At 47.4% G+C, this 23,744-nt stretch overlaps 1 protein-coding gene across 1 annotated transcript in view; it reads right to left on the minus strand.

Annotated features, from left to right (window-relative positions):
• ST8SIA5 (ST8 alpha-N-acetyl-neuraminide alpha-2,8-sialyltransferase 5) overlaps positions 1–23,744 on the minus strand; it is a 72,900-nt gene that overhangs the window by 953 nt on the left and 48,203 nt on the right. Inside the window, exons 3-6 of the mRNA XM_006891690.1 lie at positions 15,269–15,355; positions 11,108–11,252; positions 5,786–5,898; positions 1,682–1,774 (exon numbers count right to left, since the gene is read on the minus strand). Of these exons, the coding sequence (XP_006891752.1) occupies positions 1,682–1,774; positions 5,786–5,898; positions 11,108–11,252; positions 15,269–15,355 (438 nt within the window). The remainder of the gene's footprint in view (positions 1–1,681; positions 1,775–5,785; positions 5,899–11,107; positions 11,253–15,268; positions 15,356–23,744) is intronic.

A 23,744-nucleotide genomic window follows, 5' to 3' on the forward strand; every position in this document is an offset into this window, starting at 1 on the left:
CACCCGGCCTCCCCCCAGCGGGCCCCCTGGAGTGCAGAGGCCACCTGCCTATTCTCTCCCTCAGTCATCTCATGTAAAGGCCAGCCTTTCTCAGAGAGAATTATAATTTCGTCCATAGGTATAGGACAAGGACAGTTGGAACCCAAATACCCAGCGTGTGGATGCAGAAGTGCTCAGTGGAGAAGAGGTTGTGTGAGGAGGGATTTCCCAGGGCCCCCTCTCCAGGCCCTCAGTCTCCCCACCATCTCCAGGGACACACACACCGCTATGCAGCTACCTGTCCTGTCTCAGCCTGTCTTGTCTCAGCCCGTCCTGCCTTTGTGTGTGCCTCACACACCCTTCTTTTAACAGTCCCTGCCCTCCACAGACCTGGGGCCCTGTGTCCCTGGATCCCCTCACAGCTCTCACTGCGAGGTGACTTTGCCAAGTGCTCCCTCAGTTCCACCTCTTAAAATAGGTATTCCCTGAGCAGCTGATCCAATTGAAGCACTCCGCCTGTGCCCTCCTCTTAGCCTTCATCTGGCCAGGATGGAGTGACCCTGCCCACGGATGGAGTGTCAACACCTTAATCCCCACCCCTCAAAGCCTGCAAGGCCCCAGGTGGGGAGACAGAAGGGGAGTGTGGTGAGCTTTTCACACAAAGGCACGTGGATACACCCTGCTATGTCCCTGGCCACACAGTGGGAAAGTCTGACCAACCCGGCATGAAAACAGCTTAAATACAATTCTCCAGAAGAGACGTTCTGTGTGTGGGCTATCTGTGTCCTCTGTCAATCTCCTAGTGACCAGTGTTTCTATATAAGTAATATTCAAAAAGTATTTACTTAGAGTTAGTATGGGTTCCCTGCCTGGTGCGGTTAAGAATTTGACCGCTAAGTGAAAGGTTGATTTTGATGGGTTAAACTGAGAGGCATCTCAGAAGACAGACCTGGCAATTCTGTTGCCCAAAGGTCATGACCTGGAAAACTCAATGGGGTGAAGTTCTGTTCTGTATGTACTGGGTTGATGGCAACCAACAACCTATTAAACAAATAAGCAGTGGGCAATATTTATTTCTATTTTTATAACTAGGACCAGCTGAAACAAATCATAAGAATGTATTTTATTTAGCCACATATATTCAAGGAAGCTCTGGTGGCTTCTTGTAGTTATGTGTCCTTGAGTCGCCTGCAATTCAAAGCAACCCTACGTACAGCAGCTCTGAACCCTGCTCTATCTTGAGCCAATCTCTTTGTCTCTGATGTGCCTACCCCCATTACCCCAGACACAGAGTCAATCCATCTCATCCAGGGTCTTCCTCTCTTGCACTGTCCCTCCACCCTTCCAAGCATGATGTCCGCCTGGTAGCTTAATAGTAAGGAACTGCACTGCTATCTCACAGGCAGGTGGTTCTAATCCACCAGCTGCTCTACGAAAGATGAGCAGTCTCTTCCCATGCAGTTTACTGCCTCTAAAACCCACTGGAGGGTCATTTCAAATTTGACACAGGACAACAAAATATTATTCTCAGTATGGAATCAATATTAAAAACTATTAAGATTTTAATAATGAGTGCCTCCATATTTACACATGAAGGCTGAATCCAGGGTGAGTTTTGCAGAGGTCTGTACCGGTCAAGGAGGAACACATGACTAATGGCTATCGTAGTGGATGCTGTAAGTGAGGAAAGAGGACCACTGACCTTTCTGTGATGATGCTGGGGTTCACGGTGACCACGTCTGTCTTTACCCCTACATCCATGGTGTATTTCTCCGAGATGGGGGGCAGATTGCATCTGTGCAAAAAAGACAGGGGAGCCCAATAGTAGTAGGTGATCAGTCAGTCTGAAGGTGGTGCAGGAGGGTGGGCGAGAGCAACGGGAAGGAAGGAAGGACGGGGGTCACAGGGCTGCACAGGTGGCCACCTGGGCAGAATGTCTGTGGCAGCGTGATTAGTGGTGTTTCTGCTCCATGCAAGGCACTGGGAGGATCAACAGACTCCAGCCCTGGTCTTGATCAAGTTCTAGTCACACAGGGCAGGGAGACTACCATCTATCATGTGTAGCTACAAATTGCAGTGCATGCTCTTGTGGATGGTATCTGCCCTGAAAGGGCAGAGGGACCACTTCTTGTCTAGGAGTCAAGAGGTTCCCTGAGGAAGTGACACTCGAGCTGAGTTCTGAAAGTGGAAGTAAGCAAAAGTCCATTGGCAGTCCAGGAACCACTGCTTCCTCCACCTGGAGACCAGAGCTAGATGGTGCCAGCTACCATCACTCAACATTCTGGTCAGGAACCTAAACATACATCCTGATCAAAAGGGAGAAAATATGGAACAAAACTTCAAATTCTTAAAGAATCCATACTTACTGGGTCTATTATTAAGGGTGGAGGAGTCCCCAGGACACTTGACCAGACTCAAACTGAGACTATGTCCTGAAGCCAATGTCAAATTCACATTTTAATGCAGAGAGGAACATTGTTATCCTTGAATACTGTATTTAAGCAGGATATATACTCACAGCAACTCTTAGTACCCTATGTACAACAGCTCTGAAGCCTGCCCTGTCCTTAGCCAAGCAATCATACTGACTCCAACACCTCTAATCCCACTGCCCCAGTTACTGTATCAATCCATCTCATCCAAGGTCTTCCTCTCCTGTGCTGTCCCTCCATCCTTCCAAGAATGAGGTCCTTCTCCAAGAACCAGTCCCTCCTGGATACATGCCCAAGGAATGTGAGGCAGAGCTTCAAAATCCTAGCCTCCAAGGAGAAACCTGGTTTCACCCTCTCCAAGACAGATCTATTTGTTTTCTTGGCAGTCCATGGTATGTTCAAGACTCTTCTCCAGCACCACAACGCATATATTTTCACCAAAAATAAAATATATTTTCTAAAAACTCTATTGGCAAGAGAAGAGCTAAATAAATACAGAATCTATTTAAGGACAAATCTTTAGAAATGTAAAATTGCATGAAAAAAATAAGTTATGCAAGTATATACATACATAACACTATTTCAAAGCTCCTATGATAGAATAATGCCTCCCTCCTCTCAAGACATCCACATCCTTATCTCCAGAACCTTTTACAGCTGTGATTAAAGTTCTTGAGATAAGGGATTATCCTGGATAACTGAGTGAGCACACTATAACCACAGGTCCTTGTAAGAAAAGGTGACGCAGCAATAGGAGAGAGAGGAAAAGATACAATAAAAACAAGAACAGATTTAGAGAAACTAGAATATGATAAGCTGCTTAACTAGGTAAATGTGGAGACCATGAGCACCTGTGCAAAGGCCCTGTGGTGAGAGAGGACAAGGAGTGACTGAAGCCACTGTCTGCAGTAACTAAGTTACTGAAGCCACTGACTATAGTGTAAATCAAAGTGTGGGTGGCTCAGGCTGTGGTTAAAGAGGGAATAAATGGTCAGACCACAGGGGCCTTATTGCCGTGTTAAGACTCTGGTCCTTCATTGAAAAGGAAGCTATGGGTTTACCAGAGCTCTACTTTCAGAAGGAACCCTGGTGGTATGGTGCATAATAACCAAAAGGTTGAAGGTTCGAGTCCACCTGTTGCTCCATGGGAGAAGGATGGGAAGTCTCCTTCCATAAAGATTTACTGCCTCAGAAATCCAGTGGAGGATGATTGAGTTAAAATTTACTCTATGGCAAAGGGACAATGGCTCCATTTCTAATAAAGTCTGGACCATAACTGTCTCATTACCCATCTCTCAGACCATCAGGGAAGGTAGGATTTATAGTCCTCCTAAAGATAGGGGTGTCTGCAGCCAACTATCATGTATTGAACACCTATGATGTGCCAGAAACTTTCATAAGATTAAACATAACTTTGACAACCTCTGTTCTTATTTTCTCTGGATGTCCAGTTACATTCTGCTCTAACAATCCCACATAACTGCATAGGATTTTTTTAGGCTGTAATTATTAGGATTTCCAGATTCACCAGGTCTTTGTCCCTCGGAGCCACTGGGTAGATTCAAATGCTCAACCTTTTGGTTAGCAGCCAAGTCCTTAACCACTACATGGCCAACTACCCTGTGGGGTTTTCCTAAACTGGAATATTTCCAGAACAGATTGCCATGTCTCTTTTTCCCCAGAGAGCTGGTAGGTTCTCATCACTGATTCTTTGGTTAGCACTCAACCATTACTCAACAACCACTTTAGGTGACAGATATTAAGATCTGGGGGTTGCAAATGAGAGATTATATGCTCAGAGAAGTCAAGGGACTCTGTGCTGTTAAGTGGCAGAAGCAGACAGAGGACAGGACTGTTTGACTCCTAAGTCAGTGCCCTTTATTGATACAACACTGTCCAATATGATGACCCTTGACCATGGTGAAAACCTAACAAATGGTGTGCACTTGGCAAGCAATCAATGAGGCTTCGCTGCTGCTGCTGCTGTCGATGGCAGTGCTTCTAAAGAAAGGACCCATGCCATCTCCAAAACTCTGTGCACAAAACTATAGAACAAAATACAACATCACACTGGAGAAGGACATCATGCTTGGAAAGGTGGAGAGGAAGACTTTCAATGAGATGAACTGACACAGTGCCTGCAGCAATGGACTCAAGTGTATCCAAGTTGAGGAGGACGGCACAGGATAGCTAGGACCGGTTTCAGATCTGTTGTTCTGAGGGTCCCTATGAGTTGTACTCAACTCAACGGCACCTAACAACAAACTGTTGCTATCCACTCAGTTTGACTCACAGAGATCCAGCAGGATGGAGTGGAACTGCCTATTGGATTTCCAAAGTTCTAACTCTTTATGGAAGCAGACTGCCTCGCTCAACGTTCTCCCTCAGTGCAGCTGGTAGACTCAAACTACTGACCTTTCACTTAGCAGCCCACTGTACAAAGGAGGCCTGGTGGTGCAATAATTAAGAGTCCAGCTGGTAAGTGAAAGGTTGGCAGTTCAAATCCACTCACTGGCTCTGCAGGAGAAAAGACCTAGGACTCTGCTGTCACAAACACGACAGCCTCCAGGGCAGTTCTGCTCTGTTACATAAGGTCACTGTGAGAGGGAAATTAACCTGATGTCACCCAACAACGCCCTTATTTAACTTTTGCATTTAATCCTCATACTAGTAGCCAGGAAATGAAAAGACGTATTGCGATGAGAAAGTCTGCTGTTAGGGACCTCTCTAAAGTACTGAAGAGCAATGAAGTCACTCTGGAGGCCAAGGTGTACCTGCTACAGGCCATGGTCTTTGCAATTAAGTGCTATGTGTCAGAGAGCAGGACAATGATTAGGGAGGATAGAAGGAGTACTGATGCCTTTGAGTTGTGGTGTTGGAGAGGAATAATGAATAAACCATGGACTGCTAAGCAAACGAACAGATTCATCCTAGAGAGGGTAAAGCCAGGCTGCTTCTTGGAGTCAAGGATGGAGTCAAGGATTCTGAAGCTTCGTCTAACATACTTTGGACATGTTGCAAGGAGGGACCAGTCCTTAGAGAGGGACATCATGCTTGGTAGGGTGGAGGGACAGCACAGGAAAGGAAGACCCTCTATGAAGTGGACTGATTCAGTGACTGGGGTAATAGGGGTGGATGTGTCAGAGACAGTGAGATTGGCACAGGACAGAGCAGGGTTTAGGGCTGTTGTACATAGGGTCACTATGAGTTGCAAACGACTCGATGGCACATAACAACAACAATACTGTCATCACTGTCATCTCGAATTTCAGGAAACAGAGGGACAGATGTTTGGGTGATTTACCTAGATAGTAGGGAGGAGGAGGGAGCACAGAGTAGAACTGGACGGTGCAGGCCCGGGGCAACCCTCTTACCGGAAGACGAAGTCAGCGCTGTTGATCTCCCTGCCACAGCGGCTGTTCTTGAGGATGCCTCCGTTGCCCACCACGGCACACTTCTTAAACTGGGACCGGTAGTAAGGCATGTCCTGGGGGAGACGGAGCAGGCACGCTGTCAGCCCTGCCCCCGCCTCCATCTGCTGCTCACTGCCCTTGACCATGACCGTGTGCCCCTCTCATCCTGGTGCATGGCCTGCACAGGCCGGCCTGAGAGGGAGTACAGAGCCAAAATGTTCTTTCCCAGAGGAGCTGAGCGGTCAAGGACTGGTCAGGAAGTCAAGCAATGAGCAAATGAGCTGGAATTGGAGCCCAGATCTCCATGGCTTCTCTAGAGAAGGCCTGAAAGGCCTCAGGTTTTCCAGAGAGAAGAGAGGACATGGTAGTGGCCACCCCCACTTGGCCTTGAACTTCCCAGGATTTGGAGAGCTCAGCCCTCATACTCCTGCAGCATCACATAGACTTGCTCCCCGGAGCATCACACTTATTTTATGTTTTTAACGGGTTTGTTTACCATCATTCGCATACATTGTTGTAGACAATCATTCATATAATTCATATAATTTACCTAATCAATTACTGTTTCTCTCCGCCTGTTATCACCCCTTCCCTTCAAGTCCTTATGGAATCATTCCTATTCCTGCACCCCCTCCTCTGTCCACTAACTTCTGCTATTCTAATGACTCTCCCCTTCCCCTTCTGCCCTCTCTCTCTTCTCCCCTGGAGCATGTATTTGTAATGGTTAATGCAGCTGTCCCGGGTGGGGGGCTGGTAACAGCAGAGACTGCCCTGGGTCAAGGACCCTAAACCTGCATCTCATCTCTTTCAGTTCAGGATGAGGGGCAGACCTTTTCTCTGTTCCACAGGGTTGGCCGAGGCCCAGGGCAGAACAGTCACACGCACTGGCACAGATGCTGCCGCTTGGCAGAAGCCAAGGGCAAGCGACCAGGGAGTGAGCAAGCCAAAGCTCCCACATTTGAGGGGTGTGGTGAGAAGCCAGGACACCTGCGGTCTACCAAGGGGGAGCTCAGGTTTTAAGTAGCAGTGGTGTGTGCCAGAGCCCTGAGAGTGACCCCCACGTTGTCCCCTGGTCTCTACACGTCACAGCTGGCAGGGTAACCCTGGCTTAGCACTAGACGTCCTCTGCGCTCCATGTAAGTTGCCAGGAGAGAGAAAGTACCAGGCTGAGCATTAGAAGAGTTGGTCCTGCCATGTCCCCTCTCTAGACCACAGTCCCTCCTAGGCAGCCTAACGCTGGTGGAGTGAAGCACCCAGAGGTTCAGGGAAGAGCACAGGTATGGAGTCACGATAGGGGTGAACAAGCATCCTGGTCTGCCAGACTGAGGGGACTCCCAGGATTCAGAACTTTGACTGCTAACGAGCAAAGCCCTGGGCTTGTGGAGATAAGCTTAGCTTCCTCATCAAAAGACTCAAGTTTAACCCTGCATTTGCCCCACACCAAGTTGAGGGAACCATGGACAAGTCATTTGAGACTCAGTTTTCCCCTCTGTGAAATGAGGGTAATAATGCGTGTGTCTCATGCTACTCTAATGAGATTGGAGAGAACAGAGTTTTCTTTTTTTTAATTTTTTTATTATTATTTTAAATTTTATTAGTTTTAATGAACATTTACAGAGATTTTGGGTTTTCATTCATTCATTGTTGCACTGTGAGAACAGAGTTTCTTAAGCTCAGCACTATTGACATGTCCACTTTCACCCACTGATGTCAAGTCAGAACCGACTCATAGTGGGTTTTCAGAGGTTGTAAATGGCACAGGAAAAGATTATCCATCTTTCTTCCAATGAGAAGTTGGTGGATTTGAACCTCCAGCCTTTACGTTAGCAACACAACTCTCCCTACTGGGCCATCAGAGCTCCCTACTGACAGGACAGATACTTCTTTACTAGAGGTCCGTGCAGGGTAGATGTATAAGCACATCCCTGGCCTCTACCATCTAAGTGGAAATAGCTCTCCTCCCAGATCACGGGGATCGAAGCTTTCTGCGGACATTGCTAGAAGTCCCCAGGGGTACAACTGCGCCCAGCTGGGAACCTCGCTGTTAAAGAAGGGCCCACACCCTATGCAGTGCTTGGCCCAGATTCAACATAGCAGAAGGAACCAGGCAGATATTATTAGAAGCCCCTAAGGTCCCTTCCAGTCTGACACCTGGTAGCCTGCCACACAGCTTTCCTCCTGCCTGTCCCAGCTGGCCCACCACTTTCTGTGAGTGCACCAGCCAGCACTCTGAATCTCCAGAGACCAGCCACCAGCACAGGGCCCCACGGTGAATCACTGAGCTCACCACTAACGCTGCTAAATGCAACGGAGATGCTGTGTCTCCTGTGTCTTTCTTCAATTCCCTGGAGGGACTGGCTCAGAGGCCCAGACAGGGAACAAGAGCATCGAACAAGGGCTGGTGGAGAAGCTGCATTTCTTTTACTTTGAGGAAGAGGAAAACACCAAAGTCCTCTTAGGAGAATCATCAAAGGCTTATTAAATGCTAGTGTGCATTTCCCAAACTTCAGTAAGTCAAGAACTGCTGGAGATACTTTCTAAGAAAGCAAATTCTGGGCTTTATCAGTATCTCCATCAGGGAAATAGAAAGCTGGGATGCTGTAATTTTTTTTTTCTACAAACTCAAACACTTCTCCTTAGGGATGTTTAGGAAATGTTATTCTCATGGTTTTAATTATGTCTCTCAAAAATGGTTATGTGTAATGATCTAACATGGACTTTAGATATTGACCTCCAGGATCTGATGAATCAAATAATTGCAAGAGGGTTATGAGTTGAATGGACACAGCCCTGTTCAGATGTAAGGGGCGCCTCCCTCAATGGTGGCTTATGACAATTTTTCTCTCTCTAGAGATAATAGTGGGAACTCTGGCAGCCTACGAAAAGAAAATGCACCACAATCCCAGAGGCACATAGTTCAAGTCCACCAGTTGCTCCATGGGAAAACGATGGGCAGTCTCCTCCCACAGGACTTAATGCTTCTGACAACCCACTGAAGAGTTAGTTCTGATTCTACGGCACACACAACAACAGCAACTGGTATGAATGAGTGGGTCCTGAGTGGATAGTTGTCGTTGTTGTGTACCATTGAGTCTGTACATAGCAACAAGAGATAAACGGGAGGAAATTGAGGGGGTAGGGGGAGATACTCGCACCACCGAGGAGGAATTGCCAGGAGTGGAGTGTATCTTTCGTCTTGGATTCAAGGCTCCAGGTGGGGAAGCTCCTTGACCCCAGGGAAGCCCAGGACACAAGGAGTTCTCTACAGAACACCCGACCTACAGCTGCTGAAGCAAATGAGACTTTCCTCCACAAATGACAGAGAGGGCAGGCCAACACCATGAACTTGGACTTGTAGCTTCCTAAACTACAAGAGAATAAATTCTTGCCTCTAGGCCACCAGAGCTCCCCAAACGACAAGAGAATAATTTGTTTGTCAGAGCCATCTGCTTGTGGTGTCTCTGACAGAGCAACACTCAGTAACTAAGATGCAGGCCAAAGCCAAAAAACCAAGCCCACTGCTGTCAAGGTGACTCCGCGTCATGTCAACGCTACAGAACAGAGTGGAAACTGCCCCCTAGGATCTCCAAGGCTGCAGTTTATATGGAAGCCGACTGTCACATCTCTCTCCCATGAAGCGCAGATGGATTCCAACCACCAACCTTATGATCAGCAGTCAAGCACTTTAACCGTTGAGCCAAGTGAACTCCTATATAATGCAATGCATACAGCACCGGGGCTATGAGCCAAATCTGTCCCATCACCTATTTTTGTGTGGCCTGCGAGTTTAGAATAGGTTTTATATTTTTAAGAGTGATAAAAAAACCCTCAATATTTCATGACATTTGGAAATTACATAAAATTCAAATTTCCGTGTTTAATAAAAGCTAAACTTTCACTGGGACTCAGCCACATCCATTTGTTTATATAACATCCATGGCTGCCTTTATGATAAAATGGTACAGTAGCTGCCACACAGGCAATATGGCTTGCAATGCTTAAAATGTTATCTGGCCCATTGCAGAAAGAAGTTAGTGACCTTCGCTCTAATTCACTAGGCTCAGAGAATCCGTACCTGGTTCCTCCTTGGACTCCTTGATTGTATGACCCAGTCTATTTCACCCACTGGCATTGTTCACATGACATACAAGTTCACCACTGTCACCATCCTTCTGTTTCAGGCCTTGTAAGACCCGGATGTGTAGAGTTACACAGCTTCCTTCAACACTGATGATGTCGGGAAACACATTCACCATCTCTCACCTTCGGCACCTCCTCCACTTGCCTAAGTCTACCCTCTGCATCCAGAGATGCACTAAGCCACACAGGGCTTTGCTTTGGGAACCTCTGTCCAGGGAGCCTGGGCAGCCATGACCTCCAATTTCATCCAGAACGACTCTGCTCCTTACTTCTACGCACAAACTATCTCCATTTTACTCTGCTCTTGGAGAATTTCAGAAGGTGGCCATGAACACTTTCCACACAACCATCCTTCCTCTTCTTCAGAGGCTATGCTGCCACTTCTCATATCCAGGACACCATCAAGACCAGCTGAAAATACAAGTTCCAGTGTCTGTGACCTTGAGAAGCTGACCCAGCTGTCCTGGGCTAAGGTGAACTCAGAAGTGAGAACAGGCATTTGAAATTCTGTCATCTGAGCAGTTCCCACAGGTCCACTCTGTCTGTGGTTTCTGATGAGCAGAGGGCCACCAGCTCCCCTGAACAGCCTCTAGACTTCTTTTAAAATAAGTAAAAGGAGAAAACCAACTTCTCCGTTGCTGAAGTCTTGTGACATTTGAGGCCAAACTAGTCCAACCCCAGTGTTACAGAGTCTGAGACCCTAAACACAGCAAGACCAGCCAAGGTCATGCAGGGTGACCGCCACCTCTCTGTGCCTGGGTTGAACTGGTGTACAATTTCTCCTGTACACAACGTTTTCCTCTGTACTTTGATTCTTGTTCTCAAGGTCAGATGCCCGAGACAAGAGGGCAGATGCTGCATCGTTCTCTCAGCCATCTGCTGGGCATCCTTGGCAATAAGGCAGCCATGAGAATTCTGTATCTGCTTTCTCACCAAAAGCTACTCCAGTAATAGCCAGTTGGCATTCAGTGTTTCAGGCAGCACCCCAAGGAAACCCAGACGGGAGGCTACCAGACCGAAAAAGGAACCAATAGGGGTACAGAGGACAAAGGGTAAGTAAGGGGTACTCACCACATTGCACTGCTCCACTGCCCCCACCCCAGGGCACCCCTCTCTCACTAAAGCCATGAAAACAGCAAGCACCTTGGGGAACATTCGGAAGATCTCCTGGTTGATGTGGTAACTGCCGCTGGTGTCCACTTCATATTTGAGTTTCGTGCCCAGGGGAGTGTTCTTCTGGGTGGTGAAGAGGAAGGCGGGGGCATTGCAGCACCTGGACAGGGTGGACCTGCCGGGCAGGGAGAGAGGAGGGAAAGATGGGTGATGCAGGGCAGGACAAAGCCACATGAAGGAGAGATGAGCTGAGGAGCCGTGGGGATCCCAGGGAGCTCTGACTGACACCAGACCTCTGCATGGTCCTCTCCCATCTTCCCTTCCCACACCCATTCCTTGTTCCATATCTTTGCTCCTGCTGTTCCCTGCCCCCTTCAGCACTCCTCCTCCCAGTGGGCTGTTCCACCCCTCCTGATGCTACCACCTCGCTGGCCTTGGTGCATGCAGGATCCTGGCCTGGTGTTCCATGAAGCTCCCATTTGCTTTCACTCCACTCACCCAGGGTGTGAAATAAGTAGAGTGCACACACCACACCTTCTTTGTCCCCCCAAGTCCCTCCCCAGATGGAGTGATGGAGTGAAAGCCCCCCTGTGAATGGGAGCCAGGGTTTCCATGTTCTGTACAATGCTAGGTTCAACACCCATGCTATTATCACACCTAGAGATGTGCAAAGCATCCGTCGTTGTTGTTGTTGTGTACCACTGAGTCAGAACTGACCCATAGCGGACTCCCCCGTGGGTTTTCAGAAGCAATAAATCACACAAGAGGAAACTGTCAATCTTTCTCCCACAGAGCAGCTAGTGGGTTTGAACTGCAATGACGGCTCAGTAGTAAGAATGGCACTGCCAATGGTTCCAATCCACCAGCTCCTCTGTGGAAGAAAGATGGGCAATCTACCCATGCAATTTATTGCCTCTGAAAACCCACTGCAGGGTCAGCTGTGGGTCACTCAGTAACTCACAAGAGTATCTCACACTTCCAGTGCATACTATTTTTGCTTCAATTATCCAGTGAATCATCTTCAATTAAAAAAAAATACCCACATTCTTTTTCTTCAAAAAATAAAAAAAGTGAATCCTCTTCAATCAAAAAGAAAACAACAGGCAAGTTCTGGTGGCCTACTGGCAAGAAGCTGCACTGCAATCCCAGAGGTGCACAGTTTGAATCCACCAGATGCTCTGCTGAAGAAGGAGGAACAATCTTCTCTTGTACCAGTCAGATCTGATTTGACGGTACACACATAAAAAAATAATAATAATAATAAATTTTTTTAAAAAGAAAAGAAAACAACAAACCACCACAATAAAACTGTTTTTGCTTCAATCATCCAGTTTTCACTGAAAAATCAGGAGAGCAGGGGGCTTTGTGTCCTTATGACAGGCTTCGTAATACAACGTGCACAACATCCGCAACAGGGCACCGAACTAAGACACACACAGTCAACAGAAGAGTCAGCTGTCCGAGCATTTTACAGCTGTTTCAGAGATGGAGGAGGACTGAGAGTTGGGACAGGGTGGGGGCTGGATGGACAGCGTCCGGCACAAAGGAGCCAGTGCTTCTAAAAGAAGTTGTTGTTGCTGGGTCCCTTCCGACTCACGATAACTCCAAGTGTGAGAGAGCAGAACTGTTTCGAAGGGTCTTCCTGGCCGTAATCTTCAGAGAAGCCAACCACCAGGCCTTTCTTCCATGGTACCACAAGGTGGATTTGAACTGCCAACCATCCTATGAATACCCAAGTACAAACCGTTTGAGCTACTCAGGATCTTCAAAAAGCACTTGCGAGTGTTGTAGATAGGTTGTTGTTTCTAATTCCCTGTAGTTTTCACTCACAAAACCCCACTCAAACATATGCTACAGACGTTAGAGCTCAAGATGCACGCAGGCTTTAAAAACAGCTCCGTGGGAAAATGTGGTCGATGAAGCGAGCCGGGGCGGGACTTTTCTCTGCAGCTGGAGCTCCACTCGGCACTCATTCTCTGAGGCATGCCCAGGAGGCTTGGTTATGAGGTCAGATCCTGGGAACATCTTGCTCTCCTGCTCTGGGAACCCCAAGTCTTTGTCCCAGCCAAGAGGACATGGTAGCACTGTCAGACCTGTGCTGACCCCCATAGTCCTCCTGCAGCATCCTTTCTCAATTGCTGTGTTATATCATTATCATGATGTGCTGGCCTGGACAGTACAAACTCTGTGCCTGTCTGTGACCTTGGCCATGCTAAGCGCCCCATCAACTTTATCCTCCATGCATATTAGCCTTACCTGCCCCCTAGTCCACACAGAAACATTCCCAAAGTGGAGGATTTGGGGTTCACTTGCATCAGTCTGGAACCTGCTCTCCACTGCTTCAGCACATCAGTCAAGTTCAAGTCTAATTTTATGACAGATGGGTCTCTGCATATTACAGCCGGGCCGTGGCTAGGTTTCCACAGCCTCACAGGTACCTCTGGTAGGGAGCTGTGGTGGCCTAGTGACAAGAAGCTGCTCTGTAATCCTGAAGACATGCAGTTCAAATCCACCAGCTGCTCCACAGGAAGGGGATGGCAATCTCCTCGCATGTGATTAACTGCCTCTGAAAACCCACTGGAGGGTCAGCTATGGGTCGGTTCCAATTCAATGGTACACAACAGTGGCCCAAAGATGATAAAGGAGGTTATCACTTTAGACAGTCTAGTTCTTAAAAATGTGCCTCTCCACCAGATGCTCTGCTGGAGAGGGAGGGGCAATCTCCTCCTGTACCAGTCAGATCCAATTTGACGGTTGTTGTTGTTGTTGTTATGTGCCGTTGAGTCACTTGCGACTCATAGCGACCCTATGCACAACAGCCCTAAACTCTGCTCTGTCCTGTGCCAATCGCACTGTCTCTGACACTCCCATCCTGATTATCCCAGTCACTGAATCAATCCACCCCATAGAGGGCCTTCCTCTCCTGCGCTGTCCCTCCACCCTCCCAAGCATGATGTCCTTCTCCAAGGACCGGTCTCTCCTCACAACATGTACACACACAAAAATAATAAATCTTTTCTAAAAAGTACTACTTGGTGAGCTCTGGTGGCCTAGTGGCAAGAAGCTGCACTGTAATCCTAGAAATACGCGGTTCGAATCCACCAGATGCTCTGCTGGAGAAGGAGGGACAATCTCCTCCTGTACCCGTCAGATCTGATTTGACAGTACACACACAAAAAATTAAAAAAAATTTTTTTTTAAAGTACTACTCTTTAATGGTGAGTTGGGTAACTTTATGTGAAGGATGTATCCCATGTCACTGAACTCTGCATGTAAAAATCTTGAGTGGATAGGTGTCTGGCAGTGTATATTAAAACCTAAACAAAATCAAAACAAAGCAAATGACTATTCTCCCTAGTGGTGGCCTGGGATTAAAGCAAAAGGGAACCAATGGTTTATGAAGATAATTCAAACTGCTTAGTGATGTTCACTTTCCATGACCACCCCCATGGACTCCTAAATGCTAACTGCACCTCAGTCTGTTCAAAGAAGGCGCAGAGCTGCCAAAATCCAGTTCACGAACAAATTTCCATGATTTCCTCTATTCCATGAAATAAGGTCTACACATTAAAACACTACTGGAAGCACACTGGAGAACAGATACAGGGTGAAGGCACAATGATAAAGTTCATGACTAATCAACGAGTTGTTGGACACTTGCTAGCTAGCTCTGAGTTGAGAGGATTCTGGGCTTGCCGCTGCCAGCTTTCGGTTAAGAGCCCGGATGTGTAACCTTCTGCAGGCCTGACCTGCTGGTACGAGCCATGTGAACTGTGAGCTCTGAGCCGGGGTGGGGCTGGCTGCATTAGAGACACTCTGAGTCGTAGCCTGGCTGCACGAAAGCCGCTGTCCCAAGTGGGGAGGCTTACTCTGGAGGACAGCTTACTGAAAACGCCACTGGGAGCCCTTGAGCAAACCACTTCTCTGCTACAAGCCTCCTTTAACCTCCACTGTGTACTGGGGTGACACCACCAAGCTTGCACAGATGCTCCAAAGGTCTAAGGGAGAGAATGGGGAGCCCAGAACCTGACCAGGTACCTACTTATCCCAGAAGGTTCAAGCAGAGCCTCCCACACCCCAGCTTCCAAAGCCCACCCCAGGACATCTCTGCTGGCCTCAGTGAGGAGGGGAGCTGCAGTGGGGAGAGAGGAGCACCACAGGCAGGACTGGTGGGGGAGGAGACTCAGATACTTGAACTGGTTGGCTTCGGAGATGTTCATTGCCCACTTGCACATCTGAAGGCTCTTCCACCTGTCGAACAGCTCCGACTGCTTCACCCTTTGGGAGTGGAAATGCAAGAGGAGAGGGCGTGAGAAGGCTGCACCCGACAGAATGCCATCATTGTCAACAACGTGTCCTTCCCACTAACCCAGACGCCAACGATCCTCCCCAGAAGCCCACCCCAAGGGTCTGCACGCTCCCCTGGAACAAAGGGAAGAAGACCTAGCAGATCTGTGAAAGATGTCTGTAAAACTTCAACACATAGTAGGACAGGTTTGGAAGCACTTCCTAAACATGCCTCCGGAAACTCTATGAACTGATAAATGTCAATATTTGTAGAGGGGCTTCAGGCCTTTTGTTCAGAGGGTCGCTATGAGTCGTGGTTAACTGGAAGACATCAACAACAATAACACATCCCTGGAGAAGCTCTGGTGGCATAATCCACAGGGAGTTGTGTTGCCAACCCAAAGACAGCCCCTCTCTAGCCCCGTGGGAGGAAGACGAGCAATCTCCTCCAAAAACCTGCTTGAGATTCGGCAATGCGTCAGTGCCAATTCAATGGCATATAGTTGAGTCTACATGGTCACGCTCTCAAATGCTCCCCATAAACAATCCGGATCAATGTCCCAAGAACTTCACTGCTACCAGACTTGTTCCCTGGACCTCCAATACTCAGTCACCCAGACCAAGGTCAGGTCTCAGACATGGAGCCTCAAACCCTGGCTCCACCACCACCCTGCAACTCGACCTCACCAGTCACTTAATCTCTCTGAGACTCAGCGGCTTTATCTGTAAGATGGCTATAATAACCACCGCCCTGCCAATCTCAAAGGGCGTCAGAGATCAAATGAAGCGATATGTGCAAAAATAGTTCACAAAATGCTTCGCAGAGACTATTTTATACGTGAATGGCTGACCCCCGGCTATCCTTCCCCCAAATGTCTTTCCTCCCAAGACACCACTAAAATCCAGAAAGGGATTTAAAAAAAAAAAGAGGCATAAAGATATACCAGATGAACAGAAAGACTGGGGAGAGAGTGGTCAGTGGAAAAGAAAGTTCAATATGCTCATGGAAAAAGAAGTGTGGGTAACACAGAGAGGGAACGGCATAGCTCCATGGACTGAGAGCCTGTCTAGCTGGAAAATGTGAGGCAGAGGGGACTTAGGCTGGGGAGAATCAAGCCTGAGTCCCTCTGATCTACACACGAGCAGCTGTATGCAGAACATTACTCAGCAGCAGTCAATCAAATATTTAATGTGCAGCATCAGGGGGAAGAGAATGGAAGCTGTTTGTTCCTCTCTTAAACAACAACAATAATAATAATCACATCCCAGGAAAACAGCTAGGAATTCCAGCAGCAAAAGAAACTACTCTCAAGCGACGCCCACATGATTGTGGGCTCTCAGTCACAAGGGGTTTGTTTTCTTTGTTTTTGAAAAATTAAATACTGAAGAGATAATCAAGGGTCAACTGGTCAACCTACAGGACAAGATTAAACCATCAGCTACAATAACCACAGAGGCAAAAATGACCGGGGGAACAAAAGAGAACTGGCCAAAAAGGCTCTCCTTGGTCCCCTCAGAGACCTTCAAGAAGGTCTTAAGTAAGAATGGGCTGCTCTGAGAACAATGAAATGGCCTTGAGGGAAGAAGAGGTCATTAGAAGGGCCAGACTGTAAAGTGAAGGCATTTTCTCAGAAAGCAGAATCACGTCCTACTTTAATGGGCAGCAAGCAGCGAATGGAGCCTTAAGAGCTGATGAAGGGAGCTCTGGTGGCCTAGTGGCAAGAAGCTGAACTGCAATCTCAGAGGTACATGGTTCCAATCCACCAGATGCTCTGCTGGAGAAGGAGGGGCAATCTCCTCCTGTACCAACTGGATCAGATTTGACGGTACACACACACAAAATAATAAAAAAAATAAATTAATAATAATAATAAATAATAGTTCATTTTTAAAAAGAGTTGACGAGCAGCCATCTAAGGTACAACTACTGGACTCTCCCTGTCTGGAGCAACACGTGTAAAGAAAGCCAAAGGTACAAAGAAACAATTACTCCAAAAACCCCAGTCTTCACCATCCTGAAACTCGAAGAACGAGGTGGTGTTTGGCTACCTACCACCACAGACCACTCAGAAGGGGAACACAACAGACGAGACCTCACAGCATGAGAGAAAAAGTAGGACGAAATGGAAAATAGTTAAAAGCCACAACGCTTACTGTTCTGACAGAAACTGGTAGCACTCCAGACATCATGACCTTTATACACCTTTCTAATCTGGACCTCAACTAACCAAACTCACTCCATTGTTCAACCTCCAGGCAAAGAGGCCTATGAGGTTAACACCACCCCCAGGGAGAAGGGCTGTGCTTAGAACAAGACAAGCTCAAAGAGCACTATCTGCTCATGTACTTATAACTTGTTAGTCAAATTTGTGTCTTCTAGGTTGCAACACCCCCATGATACATCTTCAAGGATATGTACATGTACAGCCAAGCACAATCAATAAGAGTGCATCTGAATTCCAAAATCAATCTCCATAATAGTCTATGTGTTTCCTACTGCCAAAGGGGCCCTTTAGAGTAGTGAGAGAAGATCTTCACCCTGAAACCCACAGTGTCCCTTTTCAGCAGGAAGTAGCTAAGAGAATACGCCGTGCCCTTTTCCTTATGACTCAGGGTGAAGTCTCTCTCAGGGAGGAGTGATAGGGAATGGCAAAGGATACACTGACAAAGAAGATTAATCAGAACTGGCTTTGACAAGCACTGTGGCATTTGGACAAGAACACCCTGGGAGGAGGGTAGAGAGAATAGTGCAACAATGAATGAGTGGAAGCCCAAAATCTCTGTAAATGTTTATGAAAATTAATAAAATATAATTATAGAAAAAAAAAGAGCACTATCTGCTCAGGGATAGGGCTCAGAAGGCAGGAAGGAGTGGAAAAGAAGGATGAACGGAGAGCAAACACAAGGAGGAAGTGGGAAGAATGCCGCTGTACTATGGGGATTGCAATTTTCTCTGTAAATGTTAATCCACATCACAATAAAAAGCTCTTTCCTTTTTTTTTTTAATTAGAAGCAAAGGGCAAAGAGAGAAAAATGATAAGATGATAAGGTATGAGGGCTAAAGAAGCAGCAACCTGGAGGCCCCAGTATGCAATTCTTGGAGAAAAAGAGGAAATAGAAGAACTAGAAAGAAATCCAAGAGGAACTTCAAAAGTTGGATGTGACCTCTAGATTGAGAGGTCCCACTGCGTGTCCATCCCAAAGCACATCATGGGATACCTCAGAATTGTGCTGATCTGAAAAGGTTCCAGACAAAAAAAGCAGGTCATCACAAAGAAACAACTCGGAGTGTGCATCTCAGCCGGTCCTGGTGCTAGAAGAGGGGAAAACCATCAACAGTCTAAGGGCAAGTGATTTTCAACCCAAAATAGTCTCCCCACCACCCCAACCAACCGACAAAGAGCCTTGATGATGTAACGAATGGTTCAATGCACAACTGATAACCCAAAGGTCAGGAGCTCAAACCCACCCCGTGAGAGGTTCCTCGGAAGAAAGGTCTGGCAATGTGCTCTCTAAAGCCTGCAGCCTACAAAACCTTATGGAGAGGTTCTACTCCGTCTCATGGGATTGCGATGGTCCTTAACAACAACCAAAGGGACAGGCAAGTTTAAGGGACTCCAAATCTTGCCTCTCACACATCAATTCTTAGGTATTTCTTTGCAAACAGATGGAAGGAAAAGGAAGAAGTAAATAAAGGAGGAAGAAGCTCTGGGTTTTAGGCAAGAGAGATCTAACCTGAGAAGGCAGAGAAAGGATGTCATTGGAGAACTGCCATTTGGGCAACCAAGAGCTGAGCCTGGCCAAGCTGCAGCAAGAGGTCTCGGGGAAGCTCGGGGAGGACGCCTGGTTAAAGGAAAGGTGTTGCGGGGGAGGGAGGGGAAGAGGTCATGATTCCAATGTCTATTAGTGGTTATGGGGCAGAAAGTGGGAGAGGGTGTTTCCATTCATGGTGACAGAAATTTTACTTTATCGGGGATGGTGGTCTAGCAAAATGAATGAAACTGATGCCACCAAACTGTGCATATGAGAAGCATTAAAGTGGCAAATATATCACGCTATCTACTTTAATAACAACAAAGACATGATAGAGATGAGTTCAAGGAGGCGAAAAAGGCCACTAGAAGCCCAAGAATCTAGGGAAACTGTGAGAAGGAAGGAGCCGGGACCCGGCAGCCCACAATTCAGTCAGCCCATGATTCACTCGTGCAGGGAGCAAAAGGTGCACTTACTCATGAATGAAAACACTGTTCGCTGATCTTCAAATGTTAGGGTCAACCTTTAGTGAAAGCTCCTAAAATGCTTATTAGGGGAACAAATAGAATTTAAATGTTATCAGCATTGACATTTTTTAAGTAAACTCATGGATGACTGAAGCCAGAGGCTGGGAAGGGAACTGAAAAGTAAGGGTACTTCCCATTGAAAGGTTTCAGATTGAAGCCAAGAACCACACTGAGGAAGAAACATTCCTCAGGGAGTAGCCCTGGGGGTTGGGCTAAGGGATTTATGAGGGGTCGTTGCAGTGGCTCACTGGGGCATAAAGTTTCTGGTCTTGGCAATTGGTTCTGGGAAACGACCTGACATAGGATTTCTGAGTTCTGGTTTCAGAAAAATGTCCTGACATAGGGCTTTCTAAGTTCTGGGTTTAGGGCATGTATTGACATAGGATTTTCTGAGTTCTGGTTTTGGAAAATATCCTGACACAGGATTTTTGAGTCGGGCTTCAACCTCCATTTTTATTTTTAATCTAACACCCATAACCTTGTCTAACCAAGTTCAGGGTCAAGAGATGCTGCCTCTATCTATGACGTTATTGTTAGAGGCCTTCAAGCTGACTCGGACTCATAATGACCATATGAACAACATACTAGCTCCCTGCCCTGCACCTGTGTCATTTTCACAAGTCAGTCCGTCATTCCATCTCATTAGGGGTCTTCCTCTCTTTCATCGATTTCCTAAACTGTGTCTGTCACTGTTATCATGTACTTAGTCGGACCTGACTCGTAGCTGACTCTCGGGTGGGTTTTCAGAGACAGTTAATCAATCGCACAGGAGGAGATTGCCCATCCTTCTCTGGTAGAGCAAAACTGCACCTAGAAGAACTAAAACCAGCAAAGTACCGTCTCTGGGGTTCAAATGAGTCCCAAGTGTGTGTTTAAGTCCCATCTGTAGGTAAACTAGAACAAGTGCACGCTCTCATGGTGTAGTTCACAGGGGGTCACGCTGTGAACCCAAAAATGCTGCCTGTCTGGAGGTTCAAATCCACTGTGGAGAGAGCTTGGGAAAAATGGACAGTCTCCTCCCGTGCGATTTACAACCTCAGAGGACCCGCTGGAAATTCGGCTGTGAGTTGGCTCCAACGGCTGGTGAGGAGTTTTTGCATCTAACACAAGGGGGGAGATCTGATGGCTTAGTTGATACCATTTTGAACCAAAAGGTTGGAGGTTTAAAACCTCTCAGCTGATTTGAGCCAAGAAGATGGGTAGTCTTCCCTCACTGAAGAATTTATAGCCTTGGACCCCAGTGGAGGCTTGGTATGGGTTTGGTTCTGATTTGTTAGCACAAGAAAGGGCTCAGACAATAATACCTAATCACATAGCTTGTCTTCTAAAAGCTAACATTTAAAATCCATGTTGTGGTTGTAAAGTTAGAATTCTAAATGATTTTTAAAAAGAAATAATAATAAAATTTCTCACATGTGAAGAAAAAAAAAAGAAAGGGCTCAGAGCCTTTTCAGCAATGTAAAACCTGCCAGTGAAGCCCAAGAAGATGACTAACAAAGAGTCTGTTGTGGGCAGGGGTTGTTCCCAAGGAAGGGCAAAATTACATAGCATTAAAGGGCAAAGCCTGTTGTCAGCAAATAGAGTCTTAATGACCCCAGGTGGGGAGACTGGGAGAAAGGGTAGAGGGGAGGTTGAAGTAACATAAGACAGCTCAGTCCTTACCCACTAAAGCAGGACATTGTAAACACTGTGTTAAAGTGGAAGTCTTGGACAATTAAAACAGACATTCGGGGGTTGGGGGGGGAGAAGAACGAACTGGGGATGAGGGTGGAGAAAACAGTGCAACAATGAATGAATGAAAACCCCAAATCTCTGTAAATGTTCACTAAAACTAATAAAATTTAATAATAATTTTAAAGAAAAAAGTGGAAGTCAAGACATAGCTGCATACACTATGGAGGGATGATGGAAGAAAGGGTTAAGAGAAAAGGCCCAGGGCAGGAGGAAGGTGTGGGACAGGGCACTGCTGTCTCATCGTTAGCTTTTGTGTACAGAAATTTTCTAACATACAAGAGATGGTGATAATGACAAGATAATGATGTCCCACTTGCTCACCCTTCCTTCTCACCCTTTTCTGCCAGGCCTCCCCTGTTCCGGCCCATTCATTTAAGCAGTGTGTCCCAGGCACCGGCTCTGGGCCAAGCTACGTACCTAAGCAGGGCTCCCAGGGGACTGAGCTCCACTCAGGGACCTCACGGAGGTGGCAGAAAGGACAAGGCTCCATGGGCACCAATGAGGCCTCCCAGCCCAGAGAGCGGGCATCTGTCCAGCTGGCCCTGGCTCCCAGCTTCTCTCCTGGCTCGGAGTCCCCAGCCACAGGAGGACAGAGAAGGGGACACAAGAGAGGTGACCAGTGCTTCAAGACACAGCCCCCTATCTGGGTGTGCGTACAGGCAATTGGGTTGGCAATAAGGGGGCTCGAGAAACAGCCAAGCATCAGTAATTTGAACAAGCGTTAGTGACTACATTTTCACAAATCATCAGCCCAGACTAGATCTGACACTGTCAGGGAGCAAGGCATTTTCCATGTGGGAGTTTTCCGGCTGACTGACTTGTGCCATTGATTTGAGCAATTTTGGATCAGAAACCGTCTCCGGTGAATCACCCCTTCCAGGCTCTGAAGACAGAACACCAGCTGACATTCTGTGAGCCTGGAGGGCTCTGCTCACATCCGCCAGCCTTCCGGAATCAGAGATGGAGCTTAACCTTCTCTCAGGGCTGCAGCACAGGCAGGCCCAGAGGGGCTGGACATGGTGGGGAGGGAGAAGACAGAGGCCCAGGGACTAGAGGTCAGCCTCTGGGGACTCCAACCTCAGCTCTAGTGGACTCAGATGACCCTTGAGGAGTGGAAGACTCAGAGGAGAAGCTGCACTTGTGAGTCCCCAGAGTGCCCCTAGGCCCACACTCTGATGCACCACAACCAGCCTGGGCCGAGCCTCCCCTTCACAGAGGCCCAGCCAGCCCACGGGAGCACAGATTCCAAGAAGCACACACATGAGGCCCTACCAGGCCAGAGACCATGAGGCAGGAAGACTGCTAAGCCCAGGAGTCTAGTCCTAGGGGACCAGAGCGGGTTCCCCAAAAACAGGGATAAGAACTAAAGCCAAATGTGGTGGTGGTGGTGGTGGTGGTCTGTGCCATCAAGTCACTACGACTCACAGTGACATTATGAACTTTGTCCTATTCTAAGCCGACCTCATCATCTCAGACACACCGGATCCATTGCCAGTCATTGTGTCAATCCATCTCACACAGGGTCTTCCTCTCCTACATTGATCAACCATCCTTCCAAGAACGACGTCCTATTCCAAGGACTGGTCCCTTCTGGTGACATGCCCATAGCATGTGGCAAATTAAGACAAACTAGGAAGTGACTGCCATCCACTTCTGAAATAGCAGGTCTTTGGAAACCATACATTGATGATACTGGGTACTATCAATTCAGAATCAGAGAGACCCCCTGAGACAGTAGAATCCATGGGGGTATTTGGGGCAGTCTTTCTGCAAATGTCACCCACTTGAGTCCATGACAAGGGACAAAGAACAGGCGCAGAGCAAGCAGAAATGTTTCCCTCACACGCCACGCTGTGTGTGTTTTAGGCTAGAGACACAGGGCCTAGGTCATTCCTAATGTGATCCCTCCATGGAAGCTGTGACAAGAACGATCCCAGGTGGACAGAAAATATGTGAGAAGGACGTTACCTGGGAGGTGACCTCTATTTGGCCTCACAGGGCCTCTATTTGACCATCAACAAAAGATCAGCTACCCTTTGAAAAAATTCTTTCATTTGTTCCCACCAAGAGTGCTTTGGATTTCCAAAGTAGAAGAAAGTGTTTAAGAACCTGGGACCTTTGAATTCCGAGAAAAGATCTTTGTTGAGGAGCTTACAAACGAGGCAGCTGCCCAAGGCCTGGGCGGCCATCTTTGCCCACTACCTCAGAACTCAGTGGGGGAGGTTTCCAAACAACAGGTAGTACCCTGACCCCTCTTTCCTCTGGTTAAAATTCCCCAAAGCCTCCCCTAGATAAAGGAAAAATCCCAAACCCGGTCTGCAAGCCCCACACAGCCTTCCCCCGCCCCTGTATCAGCACGGCTCCGT

Source organism: Elephantulus edwardii, unplaced genomic scaffold (assembly GCF_000299155.1).
Source record: "Elephantulus edwardii isolate Elephantulus edwardi_28Jun2011 unplaced genomic scaffold, EleEdw1.0 scaffold00103, whole genome shotgun sequence".
In the NCBI taxonomy this organism is placed as follows: Eukaryota; Metazoa; Chordata; class Mammalia; order Macroscelidea; family Macroscelididae; genus Elephantulus; species Elephantulus edwardii.